General features: G+C 40.0%; 1 protein-coding gene across 2 annotated transcripts; it reads left to right on the top strand.

The window, feature by feature from the left end:
* The first annotated feature begins 1035 nt into the window (after positions 1–1035).
* Positions 1036–19070, top strand: LOC146713366 (alpha-tectorin-like). Of its 2 annotated transcripts, XM_085447367.1 has the most exons (19): positions 1036–1118; positions 1659–1734; positions 5914–6005; positions 6294–6518; positions 7187–7261; positions 7410–7515; positions 7642–7771; positions 7905–8154; positions 8376–8526; positions 8654–8741; positions 8848–8910; positions 9098–9297; positions 10348–10479; positions 10573–10760; positions 10921–11069; positions 12453–12698; positions 12812–12974; positions 17469–17561; positions 18912–19070. In XM_085447367.1, exons 2-18 carry the CDS (start codon positions 1689–1691, stop codon positions 17559–17561), a joined length of 2397 nt encoding a protein of 798 aa, XP_085303493.1. In that variant the 5' UTR covers positions 1036–1118; positions 1659–1688; the 3' UTR covers positions 18912–19070. The 2 variants fall into 2 exon arrangements, with proteins under 2 accessions (XP_085303493.1, XP_085303501.1); XM_085447375.1 differs by lacking the exon at positions 10348–10479.
* The last annotated feature ends 953 nt before the right edge of the window (positions 19071–20023 follow it).

Raw genomic sequence — 20023 nt, 5'->3', positions numbered from 1 at the left:
ATTAGTGTATTAATCTTTTGTTTATCTGTCAGCACAAGGAGTGAACTAAAGGAATTTTTGTTTGATACGATATCTCTGGCCTCAAACGTTCCAGCCTTGGGACTCTCCTCCATCTCTGCCATCTCTGTATCTTGGTGGCCTTGACGACTTTCTTGCCCGTGTGCACTTGTGTTTGCAGCCACGTGGTGATTAGAAAGCGGAGATTACGAACGGGACCGGGACAAGATGTTGGTCACTAGAAAAATCTCAGCAATCAAAATTCATAAGGAATTATTTCTAATTTTATTCCATTTAAGAAGACATAAATGTTATATGCTGAAAGGTTTCAAAAAACACCTGAAGCTCTCGGGGGCTTATTTCAGGTGTCTCTCTGTAAGAGGCTGATTCATCAGTGGGAGGTTCCCATCAGGTAGCTCCTCCAGCCCTCCTCTCTACCCCACTGGTTCCTGGTCCCTAAAAAGGTACCGTCTGAGCAGAAGCAGATGTAGATTAAAGTTGTTGTAATATGATGGCATTAACAGGACTCTAACAGTGTGAATACACAGTCATCCCAAAGATGAGGTGCAGTGAGGGTGACACGAAAACTTTCAGCACAAGGAGTGAACTAAAGGAATTTTTGTTTGATACGATATCTCTGGCCTCAAACGTTCCAGCCTTGGGACTCTCCTCCATCTCTGCCGTCTCTGTATCTTGGTGGCCTTGACGACTTTCTTGCCCGTGTGCACTTGTGTTTGCAGCCACGTGGTGATTAGAAAGCTGAGATTACGAACGGGACCGGGACAAGATGTTGGTCACTAGAAAAATCTCAGCAATCAAAATTCATAAGGAATTATTTCTAATTTTATTCCATTTAAGAAGACATAAATGTTATATGCTGAAAGGTTTCAAAAAACACCTGAAGCTCTCGGGGGCTTATTTCAGGTGTCTCTCTGTAAGAGGCTGATTCATCAGTGGGAGGTTCCCATCAGGTAGCTCCTCCAGCCCTCCTCTCTACCTGGGTGTGGACAGCAGGAAGGATCCAAATAAAGAGAGACGGACGGCTCACAGAGACACCATCACCAGACAGCCTCCTTAGCAGCAGCCTCCACCCTCCTCATCCTCCAACAGAGCTCCAGAAGGTAAGACGAGCTGCACGAGTAGAACAATAAAGAGTCACTGACGGGCATCTCTGTGGCTTTAACAGGATAAATAACAGACAGACGAAGGAGTGGGCAAAACTCGCACACTGACTTTTAGAACTTTTAAATGCCGAGTCCTCCTTTTAAAGGATAAATTCAGGGTTTTCGTTGTTTTTTTTGCTCATGATACGCATTCCTCCAGTCTTTTATTCATATTGTTATGTTTCTCTTCTTTGAAGTTTGGTGTTTAATGAGAAAATAAACTTAGATTCAGAGAGGAAATGTGCCAAGTGTTGGTGCAAGGAGACAAATTTCACTGACAGCTGAAGGAGCATGGAGATGTTTAACTCGCACAGTGATGATTGTTCAGTTAGTCTGTTTCTGTGACATCATCAGAGTCATAATTTCAAACATTCTGCATGCTGGGATTTTCCTAACCTTACAGATGATGTACAGTAATAACTCCAAGTGTTACCATTTGATGTTTGTGCTACTTTCTGTCCAATCACAGACGTCCAACTGTGTTTTTTTTTCTTTCAGGTCTTTGTCAGGCGATTGGTTCCCTCCAACATGCTGTGCCCACTGCTCTTCCTGTCTGCATTCATTGTACTGGCAGGTAAGCATGCACCGCAGCTACTTTAAAAGTATCCTTACTAGGGATGGGTACCGGTGCACCGGTTCTGACATAAACGGTAGTAACCAGACCAAAAAGCAGCGCACATTTCGGTGCTTTATTTCGGTGCTTTTTTTTCCTGAGCTGTGATACACTTTAGATTCTAGCCAATCATTTTACGTTTCCGAGGATAGTAGGCGGGTCCAGGTACGTACGTTCTTTTAGAGCAGAGCTACAGATTAAAAATGTCCAAGGTGAAGCGTTCAAAAGTCTGGCTGTACTTCACAGCAAAATATGCAAACTCAGCAGCAACAAGTGCTTTAAGCTGATACTGTGATACTGTGCAAAGGAGGCAACACCTCGAATCTGATGAAACACCTGGCGACGCATAGCGTTTTTTTAAAAGCCGAGAAATGCGCCGTATTTGATGGCAGCAGCAGCCGAGAGGAGAGTCCTGGCCCCTAGCCCTGCCAGTGTAGCAGAAATGATGAGGATGATGATGCAGCAGCAGCCGTTCTTCTCTGCGTGAGTAGCTTAATGTTGTTCGTGTGTAGTTTACGTTGAGTAGGCTAACCACGTTATTACATTAATGCATGTAAGGTGAACTAGCAAACATCATCATAGCTACATGCGGCTGTCTTCTTGTTTGATGGCAGATACTCCCTTCACCCTGGCCAAAAAGGCTAAAATGACCAAAGAAAAAGTGGGAAACCTCACTCATGTCATTGCCTGGCCCTATTTGGTTCATAACAGACAGAAAGAACATTACCTTAAAAAGGTACAAGAGGTTTTTGGACAAAGTTGGTGTTTTTTCCATTGTTTAAGCACTGCTTCCAGCCAAGAGTGATACCATACATGCCCCATAGCTGCAGAAAAGGTTAACATTGTTGTCTTTTTACAAAAAACAGCTGAACATGAGAGGTTTTTGGACCAATTTTGTGTTCTCCATTCTTTAAGCACCGGTTTGAGCACCGTTTGAGCACCGGCACCGTTTCAAAAGTACCGATTTGGCACCGGTATCGGATAAAACCTAAACGATACCCATCCCTAATCCTTACTAGACTTGAGTATTTGGTGATTAGTATTCAGGAACTGATAATCAGAGACTGAGGAACAAAGACCAAATGACCTGAAGTGAGGAGGGACAGTGAAGGCCATTTGAAGTGCTGATAATCTGACAAACATGGACAGATTTTCCTGGGATCCTTGCTTTCATATCTTTATTTTAGAATAAACAATCATACAAACAAACAAGCATTTTTAAAGAGTTCAAGGGATGTAGATCTCTGTCATCCGCCCATCCATCAATCTGATGGTTCATTAATTACATTCAACACGACTCCCTGAACTCTTTCAAACGCCCTGTCTTGTCTTTTAGTTTCTATGATTTTCTCGTGGAAGGTTTGGCGCGTTTGACAATGCTATGGTCTTTTTTGCATTGAAAACACTGAGCTCTACTAACATTTTGCTCACATTTAACATGTTTGTGTCCTTCAGGGTCCAGACACACTAAATATAGTTTTGGTTCTATGTGGAAGAAATTATTTCCTGTTTTCTGTTCACATTCAATTTAACTCACTCATCTTAAACTTTTCACGTAATAACTGAACATTTCAAGTCCTGTTTTTTGTTAATATTGAGTTATTTTCGTGGCATTTTGAACTAATAAGACTCAGACAAATTATAACCCCTAGTCCTGATCCTAAACTTGAGTTACTAAATTGAAATTTAAAGACAATAAACCAAAAGTGTAACTTGCAGATAACTGACAGCATTTTTTTCAGTGGCAGAAACAAGCTTCCATATTTACTGGATGCAGGAAGATAAAACTGTACCATGGGGAAAATATGGATCGCTACATACAAAAATAGCAGTGTGTGTGTGAAGAGAAAGGCACTGTAGAGAAATATATAGTACTAAAAGTTTAAACTTCAAGCACTTCAGTTGTTAAACATTTTTCAGTTTTACTAAGGTCACCAATACAAATATCTGCTCTCTTTTAGAATAATATATTAATGCTTATAAAACAGAAAAGATGTGTTAAGATATCTGCAGCCAGCCAGGAGAAAATCAGCAAATAAAGTTGAGAATCTTTTTTTTTTCTTAACTGATACTCAGAGAAATACAAAAACATTACTTTGAGTTTGATTCCATAAAAAGTGACAAAAACATTAGCGTCCATCGTGCGTGGGAAGAAAACTTCTTTTTACAGCGAAAAAAACCCCCTAAACTTCCAAGCAAGCACCGAGTAGCTACCACATAATGGGAATCTCACAGAGAAACTCGCGGATTCTTCAACTGACCGCGGCACACCTGCACCAGGGCAAGCATCCGCCTACCCTACTCCTGCTTCACAGGTGAAAATAGAGCAAAAGGACCGCTGAGTCTTTGATTTTATTTATTTTCTGCTGTGTTTTACTTGCATCTATTTGAAAGAGTGAGTGTAAACACAAAATAATATTTTATTTTATGTGCTGGAATGTGCAGAAAATAGGTTTAAATGTTAAACTAATTTATTCAAGTCAGAGAATGTTGCATATAATTTAAGTTTTGCTTGATGCAAAAAGTTAAAAGATTAAAACTAATAAAACAAGCTTTAAAAAGAGACTTTTCCATTTGATTACATTTTGTATGATGGATTATGCAGAAAAAGTAGAATTGGGCTGAAAGATCTATCACTTTATCACCTCTTCAGGTTGTAAATCGTGTTTTTAAAAAGTAACTAAGTAACTAAGTAATTAATTACTTTTGAAAATAAGTAATCAGTAAAGTAACGGCATTATTTTTTGGGGAGGTAATCAGTAGTTACTGATTACTTTTTTCAAGTAACTTGACCAACACTGCTCGCCATACAGAGGTCCGAGGGATCTCCCAGAAATGGCCAAGCTCATTTCTGGAGAATAGGTGACTGATCTCTTACCCAGTGCAGGTTAGGTTTGCAGTATTAGTTACCATCATGATATGCCCCAGTCACACTTTCACAGGACAGGAAACCCAGCGTAAATAAGATTGAATCCACACTTTTAAGCTTAAATTTCAAAACTTACATTTAACTACTGATTTTATCTACTGTTCTGTTTTTATCTGTTTTGATTTTATATACTGTTTTGTTTGTTTGTTTGTTTGTTTGTTTGTTTGTTTGTTTGTTTGTTTGTTTGTTTGTTTTATTAGTTTCAGGTTGGCCATTCTTGTATTTTGCTCGTTTGTGTTGTTGTGTTTGCACATCTCTGTTGCTTGTGGGGCTCGCACACAAGAATTTCACTCGCATGTGCTGTGCCAGTGTGCCTGCACATGTGATGTGACAATAAAAAGTGATTTGATTTGATTTGATTTGTTAATTAGTTAGTTAGTTTATTTGCTTGTTTTAATCAATTTTAAATCATGCTTTTTATTTTTTTTTTGTTTCTAATGTCTCTGTAAAGCACTTTGAATCACCTTGTTGTTGAATTGTGCTATACAAATAAACTTGCCTTGCCTTGCCTTGCCTTGAATCCTGCTTCGTAGTGGACCTCCAGTCTTTGCATTTGGAGTTTTTTCCCTGTCCATATCTGTCTGTTACTGGTTTTTCAGCTTCACCCTGATTATCTGTGAGTCCCTGTCATGTATTTCATACATTTTGTTTTACTTTGTTTTAGCCTCACTGGCACTCTGAATGTTATCAACTCAACATATTCAGATCAAAACAGCTCTCATTCTCTTTTCCAAACACTGCATAGCTGATCTATACGATGCAATATCTGAAGTTACAACATAGTAACCTTTCTGTACTTTAGTGTTTAGGCCTGTCGTGAGAGTACATGTTAATGTACTACCGTAACATAGATAAGACTTCATAAGTCCCCATATATCCATCAACCCTATTTCTTTAGCAAAATAATTTGAATAGTTGTTTTACACCAGCTATGAGACTGATCATGACCTATCCGGCTGTCCATCGCTGCATCGAGTATGCTCTGCTATTACAAATGAGAGTGTAAAGTGAGTAAGTAATAAAAAAGTTAAGTCTACTATACCCATCCATATAAGTTCCCCAAGTTTAACTTGTAATCTACCCTCCTTTTCCAAGATTTTGGCAACTTGTACGAATACTTTGTTTCTACAAACGCGTGAATGTGAACCTTTGTTTGTCCTAACAGCTAACAAGCTGCAGCTCACACCTCTCACGTGTGTCTGTGTCTTCAGGTGCTCAGCAACAGTCAGTCACTCAAGCTTCAGTGGTGGACATCAGCTCATGTCCCATCACATATTATGGACAGAAGTACGAGAAGCTCTATGTGAGTAGGATGAAGCCTGATGTTTTAGCAGAGCTTTATGTGTTGTTGCTGTTTAATCTCCACCTGTAGCAGAGATGATGTTTGCAGACTGAGTGAAGAGTTCAGAGATCAGCGTCTTATTAATGTCCTCTGCAGTGATGCTGAGTATGTAACCATCACCTGATGCAGCTTCCTGAAGAAGAGCGAGAGCTCTGACTGAAACCTGAGCACCAACAGTTCAGCTGTACATGACAGAAAAACCCACAAAATATTTTGCTATTTGATTTGTTGTGTCTCTGATTTTTACAGGTGACCTTCACAAGACGAGACATTGTGATGTGTTTTGACAAGTTTTACGACCCTAGGAATGAAGGCGACTGCATCGTGGGGAGCTCACCTGACAAAAGGAGAGCAGCTTTTAATATAGTTCAAGCAGAGTCTGTTCTTGAACGTTGGGTTAAAAATAAAACACAAACAATTCAGAACAGTTTGAGATGCAGTGTGCAAATAACCATGCAGATCAGCAGTTCAAAGGTGAGTCCTGCTCTGCATCACAAAGCCTGAAGGGTGTGCCTAAAATGAATAGTTTCAATCAACACTGAAAACAAACATAAAATGAAAAATGTTTTTTTTATTTTTTAAAGGGACATTGTAGACTAATTAACATGAGTATGTCAGATGCAGCCGTACAGGCTAGTTTTCACCTGAAGGGTGAAGGAAAACCAAAGATGCAAAGGCATCTAAGCGTAGACAGGAGACAGGACCAACGCATGTGAATGGTAAAAGTAATGCATAATCATAACCAAACAAACTAAACATCAAAAGCAACTATTAAAGATTGAAAACAGAAGCACTTTAAGACAATACAGACCATGAAAACAGAGACTTGCATGGATACCACTTCAGTATATGACAACATGTTGGATTATGATCGTGTTTGTTTAAAAATCACTTTTTCTGCTATTTTTGTTGCTAGCAGAAGGATTGGTCTGATGATTGGTTATATAATCACCTGATTTAAAAACATGTGTGATGACTGTAGTTTTTATAGCATATGGAAACACTCCATTATGAAATTCAAAATGTTTTAGCAATGCAGCTCAACAGGCCCAATGTTAATGTTGTGAACCTGAGCTTTTCTAAACACTTTCAGATGAAACTTCTTCACAGTGACTGAATCTTTCCTGTTAACCTGTTTACAGATTAGCTTACACCTATTCAACTTTGGGACAGAAGCAGCTCTGAGTTTGGAAGCACATGGCACTGGTTTAGTGGCGGTGAGTCTGTGTGTATATGAACAATAACACTTTGACGTAATATGTTAAATACTTTATATTTAATGCCAACATTTGTGTCTGTTTTCAGCTTGATGTCAGTTCTTTCTGTTCTGTGATTATAACATTAGCTGTGTTTGTTTCTGTTTAGTTCTATACTCAGGTCAGTGATGTCGTAATCAACAAAGTAGAGGTTAATAACATTGTTTACAAGTCTCAAAATCATACCATAGATATCAGTGGATGCAGACACTCAGGTTAGTGAATCTTAAACTCCTACCGTGACTTTGGGATTATGTAATTCTGAAAGATTTGATTGTTACTGTTTTATTTGCACTTACAGTTGGAAAACTGTTGAACTAAAGTGAAGCCTCTCTTCCCAGATACTGTGTATAAACCTGGTACTGTGGTCAACTCTGACCCACAAATCTGCTCCAGTGTCACCTGTTCTGAGACTGCAACCCTCCAGACCTCTGGTTGTGGTCCATTGGAGCATTGTCAAGGCAACGGCATGTAAATATTTTCTCTTCATATTTTGTTACTAAAAGGTTCTACAGTGAAATAACTTAAGAAATAGAGGGTCCCCTGGGGTAACCTTCTTTGGCAGCAACTCATGGTGATGTTTGTGGTTGGTTGCCTTTGTTAGCTGTGTGTTGGACACCATGTTAGACTCCACCTGCACTGTGACCGGCCCCACTGTCATCGACGTCCACGGCCATATGAACTCCATCCAGGATCGCTGTGCATACTCTCTGTTCTCGACTCCGTCACTCCCAGACTTCCTTGTTCTGGGGAACTTCAGGGACAGACGTCGTAAAGATGTGAGCTTTTTGGACAGTGTGACGCTGCGTGTGGACGGGCATGACATTCACCTGGAACAAGGTGGGAGAGTTCAGGTAAGCGACCTACAGCCACAGTTCATGTGTCAGAGTGGAGTCTGATCCAAAGTCCTCCCTCATCCTCTGCTGTGTCTCCTCTCATCGTTCTTCTCAGGGCTGTTAGAAGCAGTTCTTTCAGAGCTGCTGAACTCAGTGGTTGTTGCTGTGAAATCAGCCTGTTTGTGTGTTTGACATGTTTCACTCAGTGTTTCCACCACTTTGTCTCTGCTGTGATGCAGCTGGACGACTCCACACTGACCCTCAGCAGCTCACCTCAGTTGGTTCATGGTGTGCAGCTCTCTAAGGACCAAACTGGAGTCACTGCCGAACTCACCAACCTCAACATCTCTGTCTTCTTTGATGGCAACACCGCACAGATCCTCTTAGAAGGTACAGAAAATAAAGTTTAACTCATGTAATGTAAACTGTAAACTGTGCTGTTATTTATTGAGCTGCTGTGTTCCTCCAGTTTGAATATTGATGCTGATCTGACTCATTCTGTCCTGATCCTGTGCAGGACCTGCTGGTTCATCTGTGGAGGGTCTGTGTGGAAACTCCAGCAGCTCTCTGAGTGACCTGAGACTCTCTGAGTACAGCTCCACCAGGTAAGACCTCATCACAAGCTCAGAGTCCCTCTGACTGCTGCTGCTGATGTTGCAGATATTCTGTTTGTATGAATGAGCCTGAACTTTGTTGTTTGTCGCCCCCTAGCTGTGAGATGCAGTACAGTGAGACTGCTGACAGCACGATCGACTGCACCAGTGTGACTGAACGGTGAGCAGACTGATCCACAAGGCAGGATCTGTTTACCCTTTGACGTAATAAAAAACATGTGTGTTGATCTGTCTTGTAAATTACATGGTACATCACATGTGACTGTAGCATAGATGGAAGATAAACACAACTGATTACAGATTATTATTTTATTGTCTTCAATTTTGTTTCTCTATCTGTGGTACAGCTGTAATCTCCTGAAGGAGGCGCCCTTCTCCTCCTGTAACACTGACATCGACCCAGAGCCCTACATAACCGCCTGCACCGACACTTTGTGTAAATATCCTGCAGTGGACGGACTCAACTGTCAGTTCCTGAAGGCCTACGCCAGAGCCTGCAGTCAACACAACCACGCTCTGGATGGCTGGACATCAAAGACCGGCTGCTGTAAGATGTTAATAAGACCTTAATAAGACGTCAGATTGTCACTGATTTCTAGAATCGATTCAATTCTGATTCGATTTGAATTGAATCGGGGAAATTTGGCCTCAGACAGTCAGAAATATTATAATTCAGATCATGCATCGGTACATTTCTATATTTTTATATCTATAAAAAGAAAGCTGACACTTGCGAGACTTTATCAAATATTGAAGATACTTATTATCTAGACGGAGGAATAATCACACGTGGGGCATCGGCTTTTATCGGAACATTCACACCAAAAGGTGACTTTGTTTATTGAACTCTCGCGTATACTCCGCAGCATAACAGGAAGCATCCTTTCAAAATAAAATCACAACAGATGACAATGAGGGCATACCTATTAACTAGCTCAACAAAACTGTTCTTGAAGTAGACTGAGAGAGAGAGAGAGAGAGAGAGAGAGAGAGAGCTGTGCATGAAGTGTGATTGTATCGTGGTGGAAGCAAAACAGCAAAAGTAAGAGGGAATTCACGTCGATGTTTATCAAATGTGAAGCGTAGTTTGCTGCTTCTTTTGCTGCTGGTTCAGTGAATTTTGGTTGGAGAGAGAAACCTGCAGCTTCGGAATCTAGCGCAAAAAAGCGTGGACCCGCCGAAACATCAGAATCAGCGAGCTGTCGGCTTTCAGCCCCAGTCCGTGCCGTCGGGTGAGAAAGGCAACATCTCACTGATCCTGATCCTGATCCGCGGGTCCGCGCTTTGTGTTTACGTCTTTGTGCAGAATCCGTGTACCTGCTCTCATTTACTGTTTTAGCTGTTTGGTGGTTGTTGAAATTTTGTGAGGTTTAACCTGAGATTCTGGCTTTTTGGGCAAAATAAATTTAGATTAAAAAATCGATTCAGGATTTTAATGAATCGATATCACGTTATCCAAGCTAGAATCGATTTTAATCGATAAATCACTAATCAAAACCCACCCCTATTAATAAGCTCTCCTTTGTTAAAGAACTGAACTGTGGATTTTTAGAGCTCCCATGTTTTCAGGATAATAGATGAGTGTGTTCCTCTGTAGCCTCTGAGGCCTTCTGTCAGGACAGGACCTGCAGCGATCACGAGTTCTGTGGTGAGAAGACGGTCAGTGGTGACACTCGCTGCTTTTGTCGGGCCATTTTTGCCTCCAAGTACCAAGCAAACAACTCTTTGGGTACGACAGCTGTGACATCACCATGACAACAGGGCTGAATAATGTAGGAAAGCTTCTAACTGTGATTTTTCTGACTGATATTGTGACGTTCAGGTGATGCAACGGTCTGCAAGGAGAACTCTGCTTCACTAACTCTGGTCGGTTGTCTCCTGGAGGACAAAGACATCAATTACTCTGCTTTACAGCTCAACGACCCGACCTGCAGGGGTCGGGTGGACAAGCTCACCCACATGGTGACCTTCAGCTTCAACAGCAGCAACAGATGTGGGACGGTGGTCACGGTGGGTTTCATCTCCTGCTGTTTAAGCTTTGATCTCTGTGAATTCTAAAATTTTTGGTCATCTGAAGTTTATACCAGTCAGTCAACATCTTAAACAGTATCAGATGTTAAAGATGAAACAATGAAGAACTTGCTTAGTATCTGATTATGTGACCCTGCAGACCAACAACAGCTACATCATCTATAAGAACACCATCAGGAGCCAGAATTACTCTGACGTCATCACTCGCAAAGACCAAGTCCAGATCGACTTCTCCTGTGTTTACAGTCAGCCGAACATCAACACTGCAACCTTCAGAATCAGAGACTGGTTTGTAGTGGCTGCTAGGTATTGTTTGAATATTTGTTAAAATGTGGGCATTGCTAACAGTGCAAGTATTTTAAGATGTTGGGATTAGGGCTGCTCGATTATGGCAAAAATGATAATCACGATTATTTTCACTGAAATTGAGATCTCGATTATTTGACGATATTTATTTAACCCTTACGACCTACTATAGAACCAAGTCCGCCAGAGCTTATATTATTTTTTTACATGTTGTAGTGCCATTTGTGGGAGCATTTCAAGTTGCTATACAACTATTATAGCCCATATTTTAATAATATGTATGCATTAAGTCCATAGTAACTACATTAATTGCAAAAAAGTGCAATAAACTACAAAAAAAAATTGAAAATCATTTTTGTTTTTTTTACATATATTTCTACTTGGAGAAATTTAAGAGGTTTATCCCTCAAAACTTTAAATACAAAAAAGTTGCAAAAAATAGTTTACAACAACAGGAAATTTATTTTGAGTGTCTTCATAGTTTTATTTTGGAGATACACCAATTTTTATATACTGCAGGAAAAACGAAAAAACAATCCTAGCATGTGCATCAAAATAAACTATTTCCAGCAGTGCAATTCGAGTTCTAAGCATCCCAGAAACTATTCAGAAAAGTCAAACATGACCAGTATAGGCTTTTAAGCCCTACAAGTAAAAAACTACATTTTCCGCGAAAATGACGTCATTTCCGGTTTCGGGCAGGAAATGGCGGACATGCGATAGTTCCCGCTGACGTCTGTTTCACTGTGGGAAGTGTTACGAACAGCTGATCGGATCGACAAAGCGTGTTTCTGGAATATTATGTTTTTGTTCCTGCAAAGCTTTATGTGGAAGGAAACCGTGACCGAGGACAAGCTGATGGAATAAGATGTAAGTACAACTCCTCTGGTTTCATATGCAAAAAAAACTTATTGCGCTAGCTTACACGGCTCAGGGTTCTTCAGGGATTTAAAAATAGTTACACAAAACGGAGCGTGCTGCTCTGACCGGATTTAAAGGGTAAACAATGACTTTAAAAAATAATATAAAATAGTGTGCAATACCACTGAAGTTTTTTTTAACCTCTCTTTTCAACCAACGGCAGTCACTCTCCTCTCCAAATAACTTCTGCTTAGCTTTCCGAGCTTCCCTCGGGTCCTCTTAATCAGCGGTCTCCACCCTTTTTTGCGCCACGGACCGGTTTATGCCCGACAATATTTTCACGGACCGGCCTTTAAGGGTAAATGAGGGAGGGGCTAATAATCGGCTCAGTCATTTTTAATGATCGTTGAAAGCCCAGATCGTAATCGTGATTAAAATTCGATTAATTGAGCAGCCCTAGTTGGGATTGTTGTTAACAACAGTGTAAATGTGTGCATTCTGCAGGTCCGTTGCACAGTGCATCACATCTGGAGCTTGGAATTACACTCTGACTATCAAGGCCTACACTGATGCCGGCCGCACACAACTTGTGGAGTGGAACAGTGAATTGCAGTTGAACGAGAAAATCTGGATGGTGTTGAAGACCGATGGCTTGGATGGAAGCATGGTCAGTGTGGTGACCGACTCCTGCTGGGCAACTGACAAGGCATCACCCACCAGCAGTCCAAGACATGATCTGATCATTAACGGGTGAGAGAAACTCAGAGGTGGTGGTTGCTCGCTGCTGCTCAGAGATTAATTCAACTCCTTTTGATCACTCTCATGGACTCCTGAACAAAGTTTATTTTCCTGCTTATGAACAGCTGTGCAAACCCTGCTGACCCGACGGTGCAGGTGGAGGAAAACGGACTGGCAACCTCCACTTACTTCTCCTTCAACATGTTCCGGTTCACTGGGGGCTCTAGTGACATCTTCCTTCACTGCCAACTCCACCTGTGTCCCAAACAGGGGAACAACTGCATCCCGGTACGCAAATGTTCATAGAAAGATATACCAAATCTGGCCATCTTTTCTGATTTCATGAGACATTGCTCTGCACATAGACATTTCTCTTCAGTGTGCAAATGTTCAAGCACTGAAGCGCATTATTTACTGTTCCTTATCCATAGTGTCTTTTGCTATTGATGTCCAAATAGCTTCTAGATGTCCACAGAGAATTGGTTTGCATAAAATGAGCTGTCTTTGAATACATTAAATCTCAAATCTGCTCAACAGAACTGAAGTCTGACCTTTCGCTTCGCCATTTCATCAGGTCCAGAACTTCACATTCTTTTTTCTTGGTCAAATAGTGTCTGCACAGCTTTGACTTATGATTGGGGTCAATGTCTTGTTGGTATATGAACTAGAGCTGGGCGATATGAGATTTTTTCATATCACGATTAGAGATGGACCGATCCGATATTACGTATCGGTATCGGTCCGATACTGACCAAAATTACTGGATCGGATATCGGAGAAAAATAAAAAATGTAATCCGATCCATTAAATATCACGAAAGCACCTCACAAAACTTGCAACACGCCGTAACTCACCTCAGAACGTTAGCACGTCGGAGCAGTATGCATCACGTGATAGAGCGGCTGTGGCATGCGGGACCTGTCGGTGGTCTGGATAGCATTTGGAGCTTCGCTAGCAACCCGGCATTTCATCTCCGACAAAGTTATCCCGAGAGAAGTAAAGCAAGTGTGTAAGTCCATCTCTGAATGTTTGTAAAGCATTCCTGCGTTAAGCTTAACAAACGACTGCCTCTTCTTGCTGCTACTTCAATCATGAAACTGCTTAACGATCAGCTGATCGGCTTTTCTGTCGCGAGTCCGTGTCTCTAGTTTGCTTTTGGCCCACTTTGCACCAGAAAGAGGAAACCAGCGGCTGAACAACAGCGGCACGTTTAAGCTTGATCAGCTGTTGTTAGAATGTATTTAATATTACTTTCTACTCCAGGATCTTTTTCTACGTAGCTGACGGCTGGTAACTGTGCAGGGGCGGATCTAGCAAAGTTTAGCCAGGGGGGCCGATAGGGCATTAACAGGGAAAAGGGGGCACAAAGACATACTTTTCTTTCTTATTCTCATTTAAAATGTCTAGCTTTTAATAAATAATTATCTGACACCCAAAGTTTTAATTTGATGCAAAATGAATAAAGTCCATTATTGTATATAGTAACTATTAAGTCTAATATATATACCCTAGTAAGCTATAGTACTTTTTCCTTTGGGAAGGTACCATCTGTGCAGTCTGCAATTCTGTTGAAGAAAGATGTTGAATCTATTTAATATTTCTTGAAAAATAATTGATTTCTGTGCATTTTTTTTCACACTGCATCAAATTAAGGTTGATTACGTCGATTAAGCATCATGAGGTGGAGCGTGGGGGGTGGTTCCCTATTTTTTATTTATTTATTTTTGTTGTTGCTGGGAGTTGGAACCCTATTAGTTAGGTTGCTTAATATTTATGCTAAGTACTCTTTAAAATACCAGAATAGCGAGGATGGTGTAGGTTTAAGTTTATTAGATTGATCAGTATTGCTGAACTATGAAATATTTTTTTTTGCATACAGGTATAACAGAATAGCTTTAGTGTAGTTGTTGTTTTAAACTTGAGTATGAACTTATACAAAATGCAGCAAGATATTTAAAAACAGTTTTGTTGATTAAAAAACACTATATCGGATTCATATCGGTATCGGCAGATATCCAAATTTATGATATCGGTATCGGACATAAAAAAGTGGTATCGTGCCATCTCTAATCACGATATGTTTTTTTCATTTCAGGCGATAACGATATCTATCACGATATAAGCCAAATAACTATTTGTAAGATTTAAATGTGCCGTTGCTCACAAGTAAAATGTGAAATAATCAGCAGCTTGTTTTTATTTAAATATTTATTTCCCATAATAAGTTCAACAGGGTAGATGTACTTAAGGAACATGAGACTTTTTCAGATAAATAAAGGCAAATATTGCAAACTACACAAAAGGCAGCCGCTAAAGCGTTTAAGTTTCAAAATAGAACAAACAAAACAGACTAAATTGTCAATTCCACTTAGAAACAAAATGTTAATTCTAAAAATAAATCTTAGTTTGTTTTACAGAAGAACAGACAAAACTGACTAACTTTTGTCAATATCAAATAAACTGAGAACTAAAAGGAAATTCTCAATCTCTCCTTGTTGTATAGCTGAGCTTTTCAAACAGTTTTAACAGTTACTTTAGTCTGACAAAAGCCGAATGACGAATTAGCGCTTCCAGTCAGAGACTGAGGCTACATCCACACGTACACGGGTATTTTTGAAAACGGAGATTTTCCGTTTTCGTTTTAAAAAATAATCCCGTCCACACATAAAGGGAGAAATGAAGGAAAACGCTGCTATGAACATGCCAAAGCAGCAGGTGGTGCTAGATTCCTAACCGTGCAGAAATGTTGGCCAATCAGAAGTCTAGAAGCCTCGGTGGGAAAAAGTAAACAAAGCTGGGGCATAGAAGCAGACCCGAGTCGTATGTGTGGACGGACAGTAACTGTGTATATGTAAGCATTTAAACACTGCAGAGTAGAATTAACAGTAACAGTATTGTAGAAATTCATTTCACTGAAACAATAACGTGGCGCACAGTGTGACGCATGCACCAGTTTATTGTATTTCCAGACTTGCTTTCGGCACAATTTACAGTGCACGCTACTCTGTTTTTTGTCAGACTTGAAATAGCCGAAATACCTTCACCCTACGGAACTTCTTTGGCTCTTCCGTTCGACAATCTCTCCGGCATTGGAACCATCATCTGTTTTCTCTTCGGTCACGCTCGGTTGATTTTTCTAGTCGGCACACTCATTTCCTCCATTACGCGCTGGCTCCATTACCCGCTGGCTGCTTCCCAAACAAACACACGTGCGGCTTGGCACTTGTGCTGTACGTAACAAGTCACGCGACGTGACGCTGCGGCTGTGATTGGTTCGGCTCTGCGCTACTTAATTTGGATTGGCTGACCTTTATTTTTTTTTTTTTGTATTTATTTTTTTTTAAGAGGACAAGAGCGGCGAGGTCTATCGCGATAGCTTAATTTCTCTATCGAGTAAAAGTTATATCGCGATACATATCGTTATCGTTCTATCGCCCAGCTCTAATATGAACCCACGACTAATCAGCTCCGGTCCAGAAGAGACTCCATAATGCACTAAAATGTTGTGGTAGACTTTCTTGTCCATGACACCATAGATTTTTTTCCTAATTTGCCCGAGCTGTTAGATATGGGTGCAGTGCATCAAGCATTAACCCTTTAAAGGCGGTCGGAGCAGCAACGCTCCGTTTTGCGTAACTATTCTTAAATCCCTGTAGAACCGGAACCATGTAAGCTAGCACAATAATTTTGTTTCGCATATGAAACCGGAGGGGTTGTACTTACATCTTATGCCATCAGCTTGTGCTAGGTCACGGTTTCCTTCCACATATAGCTTTGCAAAAATTGCATAAAAAGTGCTTGCAGGAACAAAAATGTAATATTCCAGAAACACACTTTGCCAATCCGATCAGCTGTTCGTAACACTTCCTACATTGAAATAGACGTCAGCGCGAACAATCGCATGTCCGCCATTACCTGCCCGAAACCGGAAGTGACGTCATTTTCGCGGAAAATGTAGTTTTTTACTTGTAGGCCTTAAAAGCCTATACTGGTGTTTTTAAAAGTCATGTTTGACTTTATGCTTTTCTGAATAGTTTCTGTGATGCTTAGAACTCAAATTGCGCTGCTTTAAATAGTTTATTTTGATGCACATGCTGTTTTCTTTGCAAATTTGCATTATAGGATTGTTTTTCAATTTTTCTGCAGTATATAAAAATTGGTGTATCTCAAAAATAAAACTATGAAGACACTCAAATTAAATTTCCTGTGGTTGTAAACTATTTTTGCAACTTTTTTGTATTTAAAGTTTTGAGGGATAAACCTCTTAAATTTCTCCAAGTAGAAATATATGTAAAAAAACAAAACAAAAACGATGTTCAATTTTTCTGTAGTTTATTGCACTTTTTTGCAATTTATGTGGTTAATATGGATTTAATGCATAAATATTATTAAAATTTGGGCTATAACAGTTGTATTGATGTATAGCAACTTGAAATGCTCCCAAAAATGGCACTACAGCATGTAAAAATATAAAGTAAGCTTTGGCGGCCTTGGTTCTATGATAGGTCTTAAAGGGTTAAAAGGTTCTTCAGCTTTTGAAAATGCTGTTTCTGATGCTGTTCATTGTTATCACCGGAATTCATCATTTTTAAAAGATGAATCGACCCATATATAATAGATGCTGATCGACTTTCAGAGACTACTATCATCAGATTCAATAAAAATGTTATAATTGGAGGGTTTTGACACAAAAGATGAAATGTTTGCTGTCAGTGGCTTCAGTCCTAAATGAATGGATCACTCTTGGTTTTGTAAAGCCTGGACTTTGTCTTTAACTTCCAGACGTGTAACACACCTGCTCGGGTACGCAGATCTGCCAGTTTGACATATGAACCTGAAGCTCCAGCCTTCATCAGCGTGTCCTGGACTTATTAGGTAAGGTACAATCGGCTTTTGTGATTTACCATCATATATGTTATGTGGTGATTGCTGAAGAGAACAGTGAAGTTTAAGTAAGAAATTCAGAAAGAGGAAAAATGCCTGAGGAAACCTCACTGGTGGAGGTGGAAAGAGACATTACAGATATGTTAGCAATTTTTACTGGAGTTAAGTTTTCTGCCCACCTAAACTGATGGGTTTGTATTTCCAACTTTGCCTGATAAGCTGTTGAGTGAATAAAATGTCCTAGTTTATACAGTGGTTCAAAAAGGTGTTTCCCCCCTTCCTGATTTGCTATTTCCTTTGTAGATTTGTCACACTTAAATGTTTCAGATCATCAAAAGAATTTAAATTTAAAATTTTAAGAGGAAAAAACCTACATGGCCCTGTGTGAAAAAGTGATCGCTCCCTTAAACCTTATAACTGGTCGGGCCAAACTTAGCAACAACAGCTGAAACGAAGCGTTTACCATAAATGGCAGTCTGTCTTGTACAGTGCTGTGAATGAATTTCGGCCCGCTCATTTTTGCAGAATTGTTGTAATTTAGCCACATTGGAGGATTTTCAAGCCTAAACCACCTTTTTGAGGTCATGCTACAGCATCTCAATCAGATTCAGGTCAGGAATTTGACTTTGGCCACTCCAAAGTTTTCATTTTGTTTTTCTTAAGCCATTGAGGTGGACTTGCTGTTGTGCTTTGGATGATTGTCCTCCTGCAGAACCCAAGTGAGAATATACGGCCATCTGTTCGTGATCTCAGCTTGAGGTCAAGAATCGTTCTTTTGTGACCTCCTGGATGAGTTGCTGATGCACTCTTGCAGTAATTTTGGTAGGCTGGCCTGTGAAAGTTCATCACTGTTCGAGGTTTTGTCCATATGTGGATAATGGCTCTCACCGTGGTTCACTGAAGTCCCAAAACCTTACAAATGGCCTTCTAACCCTTTCCAGACTGAGAGATGTCACCTACTTTGTTTATCAGCCGTTTCTTTGGATTGTGGTATGTTGTTTTGCTTTTTGAGATCTCTTAGCTTGCTTCAGTTTGTTAGAAAATTTCTATTTAATTACAAATACTTTTTCATACAGGGCCATGTTATCTTTGTCTAATATTTAAATTTTTTGATGATCTGAAACACTTAAGAGTGACAAATACACAAAAAATAGGAAATTAGGAAGGGGGCAAACACTTTTTCACACCACTGTACGTCACCTGACAGTCCAGCATCAGGGCAGAGGTCATCCTCAAACACAGATGATTCCAACAGAAGAACTGGGATATGATTTGTGAAAAGGAGCCAAGGTCTGTGACAGAAAGAACAGCAGTCACAGTTTACTCTGGTTGTCTTCTCAGGTGGTTTCCACGGTGACTTTGATGGACTGACTGACCAACCGAGTGCTGACCTAATGTGACAGTGTTCGCAGAGACAAGAGACATGCTGCTTTTATCCATCTCCTTTATACTTGTACTATTTCTGCTAAAGGATGGAAAAATAAAGCGTGTGGTAACCAGTCTGTGTTTTTCCAGAATTTCATTACTTCTACTTTTTGGCTCTGAAACTGTTCAGCTTGAACTCCAGTCTTTTCAGCTTTAATGAATATTTCCTGCAATACATTCAGAGGCTTTGAAAAGCTGACGGGCTTAGAAAAATGAAAAGATGTGCACTAATATTAGTGTTACAGACACCACCCATTCATTCCACATTTAAACATACAGTTGTGGTCAGATGTTTATACACACTCATCATGAATGTCATGGTAATTTGGTTTTTTTAAATAAGTTATTGGAACTGGCCTTTTTCGATGGTGGAATGATGGTATAGCATACATCTTTAATTACTTTAAAAAATAAGAGCTGGGTGCTCAAGTTTGAATTTATTTGGAATTTTCTCTAATTCACACAGGGTCGAAAACTATGCATAAAGACTTAAATATATACTTACATCCTCACTAGTATTTGGTTAAATGTCTCAGAAGGTTTGACCTCAACCAAACACTTTTGGTATCCATCAACAAGCTTCTGGCATAATTCAGGCTGGATAACTGACCATTCATCATGGCAGAATTGGTAGAGTTTATTTCAATTGGTTAGTTTCCTCGCAAAGACCTGGCTTAGCTAATGTGAGCTAATGTGCTTTGAATGTGCTTCCATTTGAATCGAGTTTTCGTTTGTGTTTGGGATCGTTGTCAAGTTAAAAAATTGCATCCACATTGTGTAATGTACCAGTAGCAATAGTGTAAAAACAGCCCCAGAGCATGACGCTACCACCATGCTTGACGGCCGCTGCAGTGCTACTCCTCCAAACACACCACCTGTCATTTTGGCCAAATAGTTCAACCTTTGTCTAATAATAATAATAATGGATTGTATTTATATAGCGCTTTTCGACACCCTCATAGCGCTTTACAATTCCACTATTCATTCATTCACACACTGGTGGAGGCAAGCTACAGTTGTAGCCACAG

Source organism: Copadichromis virginalis, linkage group LG3 (assembly GCF_057382275.1).
Source record: "Copadichromis virginalis isolate Kocher_CV1m ecotype Utaka linkage group LG3, C_Virginalis_male_GT1.1, whole genome shotgun sequence".
In the NCBI taxonomy this organism is placed as follows: Eukaryota; Metazoa; Chordata; class Actinopteri; order Cichliformes; family Cichlidae; genus Copadichromis; species Copadichromis virginalis.
The sequence above is the reverse complement of the archived record's forward strand: the minus strand, read 5'-3'. Positions and strand labels throughout refer to the sequence as shown.